Source organism: Salvelinus sp. IW2-2015, unplaced genomic scaffold (genome assembly GCF_002910315.2).
Source record: "Salvelinus sp. IW2-2015 unplaced genomic scaffold, ASM291031v2 Un_scaffold5812, whole genome shotgun sequence".
Classification (NCBI taxonomy): domain Eukaryota; kingdom Metazoa; phylum Chordata; class Actinopteri; order Salmoniformes; family Salmonidae; genus Salvelinus; species Salvelinus sp. IW2-2015.
This window is the reverse complement of record NW_019947077.1, coordinates 16,298-22,805: the sequence shown is the minus strand read 5'-3', so window position 1 is coordinate 22,805 and position 6,508 is coordinate 16,298. Positions and strand designations below refer to the sequence as shown.

Here is a 6,508-nt window from a genome sequence, read left to right as displayed (position 1 = left end):
AAAAAAATGACATGAGATGGATAGTAGCGGAGGGCGAGGAAATAGAGGAGGGCCAGAGGATAGTAGAGGAGCAGAGGGATAGTAGAAGGAGGGCAGAAGGCATAGTAGAAGATAGTAGAGGATCGTAAGAGGAGGGCAGAGGATAGTAGAAGATAGTAGAGGAGGGCAGAGGAAATAATAGAGGAGGGCAGAGGATAGTAGAAGATATTAGAGGATAGTAGAGGGAGGGCAGAGGAATAGTAGAGGAGGGCAGAGGATAATAGCAGGATGGTAGAGGACTATAGAAGATAGTAGAGGATAGTAGAATGGAGGGCAGAGGATATAGAGGAGGGCCAAGGATAAGTAGAGGGTAGTAAAGAGGAGGGCAGAGGATTATAGAGGAGGGCAGAGGACTAGTAGAGGACTTATATGTAGCCATCTCTCGTGATTGGCGATCGCTCAGCAGCGCTTAATGACGATGGACGCACGGTGCACTGCGAGCTCGCGATACACTTCAGATTAGGATCACGAGTGACGAAGAGGGCAGTCCAGCTGTAAGTTAGATGTGAGGCGCAGATGAGGTTACATACGCTCATCGACGATTACCTGCCGCACCTAGGAGGAGAGCAGAGGATAGTGTCACGACGATAGTAAGAGGCGGGTCCTACGGATAGTGGACAGAAGATCCACGATAGCACGCGTGCTAGCTTAAGGTATTTAGCCTTACGACAGGTATGTTCGGACAGCATTGGATATGTTAGATAGGTACAGGAGATAATAAGGGTACATGAGGGTAGAATTTGATCGCTATTGATTGACGCACTGGTGAGATGAGAGAAGTCCATAGGACGATTATGACGCGAGGTAGAGACGGATTAAGCAAGAGAGAGGTAGAGAAGAGGACGAGGAGGCTCCGACGGCACAGCGAGCGGTCAAGAGGAGAGGAGGGTCAGAGGCACAGCAGGGGTAGAGGCAGCCAGCGAAGGCGCTAGACGGAAGAGCGCTAGAGGCAGAAAGAGATAAGCGGTAGAGGAGGATCCAGAACGAGCGTCTTAGAGGAGGTTGGTACCAGGCTTCATGGCTCCGCCCAGCATTGCCCTCGTACTATGGCCTTCACTCAACGACCTTTCAGAGACAGACCCCATGCGATCACTACCGAAACACCAACGTCGCTTACGCACTTCTTGAACGCAATACTGCGCCACTAATTCCCTGAAAAGATTCGTCGTACGACTCTGCTAACAACTGTTGTCAGTCAGCATCGTCACCCGTCGGCGTGGCTCCCTACAACACAGGGCGCCAAATGGCCTGGCAGACGCACCGGTAGCACGCCCAACCATCCCCGGTTGTCCGGTGGCACGTGGCTCCTCAACTTACACGCCCCTCTCCGTGCATGGCTCGCACCTTCATAAGGCACCGCGCAGGCAGCAGTTCACCTACCTCTCGTACAACCCTTCACTCACGGGCACGCCAGGCAGCGCCACGGTTACACCTAACCTCCTGCTAACCCCTCTCACTACCGCCACGCCGGAGCAGGCTTCACTAACCCCTCCTGTCACACTCCCTCTCACATCAGCCGGCAGCCGCGCAGAGCGCTAACCCTACACCCTCCTGTACACACCTTCCATACGGCGCACGCACGCGAGACGGCTTAACCTACTCTGGTAAACCCCTTCCATCCCACGGGCCACGTCCGGCAGAGCCGCTTAACTACCCTCTGTACACCCTTCACTAAGGGCAGTAGGCCCAGAGGTTTAACTACACCCCTCTGCTCACACCTTCATCCACAGGCGCAGTACGCCACGCCACGTTAACTACCCTCTGTAACCCCTTCATCCAGCGGCCAGCAGTACCGAGCGCCTTCTAAACCTAACCCTCTGTAAACCCTCTACCCACATAGGGCAGCAGGGAGAGGTCTAACTAACCCTCTCGCTAACCTCTCATAGGGCACAGAGCAGGCTTAACCTAACCCTCATGGAACCTTTCACCACGCGGCACGCAGCACGAAGCGTTAACTTAACTCCTCCTGCTACCACACTCTCATCAGCGCGCTAGCCCAGGACGCAGCGTTACTAACCTCTGTCAAACCTTCATCAGGGCAGCCCAGGACGAGCGTCTTAACCTAACCCACTGCCTCACCCTCTCATCCCACGGGCGCCAGCCAGCGAGCAGCGTTAACTACCACTTGTAACCTCTCACTCACGCGCGCCCAGCCAGGCACCGAGGTCTACACTAACCCTCCTGTAACTCTTCATAGGGCACGCAGGAGAGGTAAAAACTACACCCTCTGTACCACCTCCATCTCATCCCCAGGGCCCAACGCCACGCGCCAGCGAGGTTCTCTTACCACCTACCCTGTAACCCTGGTCAATCAGGGCCGCAGGCCCACTCACGACCAGGTTCTACTCCTAACCCTCTCGTCACCTTCAACTCCACGCGGCCACGCAGCCCGCACGGGTTCAAAACTAACCTCCTGTACCACTTCATAGGCCCGCAGCACGCGTCAGAGGTTAACGTAACGCCTCTCGCTACACCTCTCATCCGGGCGCGCCACGCAGGCAGCACGCGTTTAAACTCAACCTCTGTCAACCCTCCCTCATCCCTGGGGCACGCCAGGCAGAGCCGCTTACCAACTCACCCCCTCTGTAACCCTTGCCCTTCATCTCCCGGAGCAGCCAGGCCCAGAAGGTTTAACCTAACCCTCTGTACACCTTCCTGGGGCGGAGAGCAGCGCAGCAGGTTAACCTACACCTCTGTACGACACATTCCATCCCGGGGCAGCAGGCAAGAGGTCTTCACATCTAACCCGTCCTGTAACCCTCTCAATCGGGGCAGGGCAAGGGCAGAGGCTTTAACTCACACCGCACTGTACCCTTCATCCAGGGCAGCAGCGCGAGAGGTTAACTTACCTCTGTACCCTTCATCAGGGCAGCAGGCAGAGGTTAACTACCCTCTGTAACCTTCATCCCAGGGCACGCCAGAGCACGGCTTAACCTAACCCTCTCGTCACACCCTCTCCATCAGCGGCACGCAGGCACGCAGGCTTCATAACCCTCTGTACCCTTCATACGGCGCAGCAGGCAGAGCGTTACATACACCCCTCTGCTACACTCTCCCATAGGGCCGCCAGGACAGGTTCAACTAACCCTCTCGTAACCCTTCATGGCGGCAAGCCAGCCGAACGACCGGTTAACCTCAACCGCTCTCGCTACCACCTCACTAAGGCAGCAGCGACGCACGGCTTAACTAACCTCTGTAACTCTTCATGGGCGCAGCCGGGCAGAGGTTCAACTACCTCCTCGGTACACCGCCCTTCACTCCACACGGCAGCAGGGAGAGGTTAAGCTACCTCTGCCTACCCACCACCTTCCATACGCGCCAGCACGATCATGTCTAACTAACATTCTACATTTTACCCACTTTCAGCTCATCTTAGCCTACGCACCGCTCCTATCCAAGAGCCCGCACCTCACAAATCCTCGCGTGGCATCTCACCTTCATGCATCATCCCAGTCGGACAAAACCACTTCTAACACCATAGTCGCCATCCCTACCATCTCTTTAAGCGGGGAGCGGGCGGGTTACCGGACGGCACCTTCCTCTTCCAATCCTATCCTCACCGGCTATTCCTTAAACGAGGTGGCCGGCTTTCAGCGTCGTCCTCCGGCAAGCGCTGGTGACTCTTGACCTCCCGCCTGACCCTGGCGTCGCTGCACGGCCAGTTTGCTTCCACCATTTCGCGGCCGTGCCACGAGCAGCGCAACCGTCCTTCTTCGCACTGCGCCTCGCAGCCTCCGGACACTGCTACTTCCTCCACCGCAGGTACGCCGCGAGCGCCCAGCTCAGGGCCACGACGGTGGAGCTGACCGCCACGTGCCCTTGTCTTTCGCGGTGTAGCGGCCTGCATCCAGACGCCTGCACGCCGCTCACGCGCACGGCGCCCCTTCCCTCACACGCTCCTCCGCTAGGCAAGCACCCATGGTCTTCCCGTAGCGCGATCCGCACGCACGCCTTCAACCTCGACGCCCCAGTGGAGAGAGCGGAGGAAGCGGCGCGCTGCCGTGAAGACGAACCTCTCGCCGGAACGCGTCTGAACACCACACGCGGCTCCGCTCGCGCGCCGTCTCCTGGCGCCCCATCGAGCTCTGTAGGGGCCTCTCCTTAATGGCACCAGGCCTCGGCAGCCCCAGCCAACAGCGACGTTGCAGTACCGTCCACCGACAGGGAGCACTGACGCAGCTCGCCCTGGCATTAGGCCACCTCGCCCGCTTCCTGTGCTGAGGGCCACGCGGTCGTAACTCATGCGAATGTTCTGTAGAGCAAGGCGACACCTCACTACAGCGCACGGGTCTCACCGCCACTTAACGAGCGGTAAGCCTTCAACCCCCTCTCCGCTCACACCCATTCATAGGGCGGCACGCCAGCCGAAGAGGGGGTTACTAAACCCTCTGTTAGGGCGCTCTTCATAGCGCCCGAGCAGGAAGATGTTCAACCTAACCCTCCTGTTACACCTTCTCATCGGGCGCCGCCGCAGGCAAGAGGCTTACAACTTCTACCGCCTCTGTAAACCTTCATCACGGCGCCACGCCGCAGGCCCACGATCGTTAACTAACCGACTCTGACAACCTTCTCATCAGGGAGCACGCCCGCAGAGGTTAACTAACCCAGCGCCTCTGTACACCCTTCACTCGCCCACCTTGCCGGCGCAGCCAGGGCACGCAGGCTTCACAACACCCTACAACCTCCTGCTATACTCCCACATGCGCCGCACGCCCACGGCACACGCCGGCCAGCACGGCTTTCACACCCCGCCTACCACCACAGCCCCCATTCTGTGCTTCACAACCCACAACACCCCGCGCGCCTTCGCCCCCAATCTGGCCGCGCGGGCAGCCCAACCGCAGCCAGCGCTTAAGACTACCAGACACCCTCTTGCCTGGTACCACACCTCCTTCCAAGTCCACCGCGGCGCACACCCACCGCACGCGCCAAGACAGGGTTTCTACTCTACCCTCACCTCTCGCCGCCCTCTGTGTTTCCGACTGTGCTCTGGCGCTCTACCAACCTGGGAACACCGCCCCGTCCCACTATGGGGCAGCAGGAGAGGTTAACTAAACCTCTGGTAACCCTTCATAGGGCAGCAGGAGAGCGTTAACTAAACCACTGTAACCCTTCTAGGGCAGCAGGAGAGGTTTACTAACCCTCTGTAACCTTCATAAGGCAGCAGGAGAGGTTAACTAACTCTCTGTAAACCTTCATAGGGCAGCAAGGAAGAGGTTACTAAACGCTCTGTAGCACCTTCATAAGGAGCAGGAGGGTTAATAACTCTGTATATCTTCATAAGGCAGCAGGAGAGGTTAACTAACCCTCTGTACACTTCAATAGTCAGCGTAGGAGAGGTTAACTAACCTCGTAACCTTCAATAAGGGCAGCAGGAGAGGTTAACTAACCCTTGTACCTATCATAAGGCAGCAGGAGAGGTTAAACTAACGCCTCTGTACACCTTCATAGGCAGTGGCAAGAGGTTTAACTCTCTGTACAACCTTCAATAGTGCAGTAGGAGAAGGTTAACTAACCCTCTGTACACTTCCATATGCAGGCAGGAGAGGTTAAATACAACCCTCTGTAATCCTTCATAAGGCCAGCAGGACGAGGTTACTAACCCTCTGTAATACTTCTAAGGGCCCCCAAAAAAAGCAGGAGGGGTTAACTAACCCTCTGTACACCTTCATAAGGCACTAGGAGAGGTTAATCTTATACCTCTGTACCCTTCATACGGCAAGCAGGAGAGGTTAACTCACCCTCTGTACACCTTCCATGAAGGCAGCAGGAGAGGTTTAACTAACCCTCTGTACCACCTTCATAAAGGCAGCAGGAGAGGTTTCTTAACCCTACCTGTACACTTTCATAGTGCAGCAGTGAGAGGTTTAACTAACCCTCTGTACAACACCTCAATAAGGCAGCAGGAAGAGGTTAACTAACCCTCTGTATCACCTTCAATAAGGCAGCAGGAGAGGTTAAACTAAACCCTCTGTACACCTTTCATCAGGCAGCAGGAGAGGGTTAACTAACCCTCTGTACACTTCATAAGGCAGCAGTAAGGAGGTTAACTAACGCCTCTGTAACCACCTTCATAAAGGCAGCATGGAGGTTAACTAACCCTCTGTAACACCTTCATACGGCAGCAGGAGCGGTTAACTAACCCTCTGTACACCTTCATAAGGCAGTAGGAGAGGTTACTAACCCTCTTGTACACCTTCATACGGCAGCAGGAGAGGTTAACTAACTCTGTAGCACCTTCATAAGGCAGTAGGAGAGGTTAACTAACCCTCTGTAACACTTCATACGGCAGCAGGAGAGGTTACTCACCCCTGTAAACCTTTCATAGGGCAGCAGGAGAGGTTAACTAACCCTCGGTACCCTTGCCTAAGCAGTAGGAGAGGTTTAAGCTAACCTCTGGTACACCTTCATAGGCAGTAGGAGAGGTTAACTAACGCCCTTCTGTACACCTTCCATAAGGCAGCAGGGG

The 6,508-nt window shown here is 55.8% G+C and overlaps 1 protein-coding gene across 1 annotated transcript in view; it reads left to right on the top strand.

Annotated features, from left to right (window-relative positions):
* Positions 1–1,578, top strand: part of LOC139026787 (sushi, nidogen and EGF-like domain-containing protein 1) — a gene marked incomplete at its 5' end in the record, with an annotated part of 26,771 nt that extends 25,193 nt beyond the window's left edge. The window contains one exon of the mRNA XM_070442073.1: positions 1,235–1,578. Within this exon, the coding sequence (XP_070298174.1) occupies positions 1,235–1,578 (344 nt within the window). The remainder of the gene's footprint in view (positions 1–1,234) is intronic.
* Positions 1,579–6,508: the final 4,930 nt, after the last annotated feature.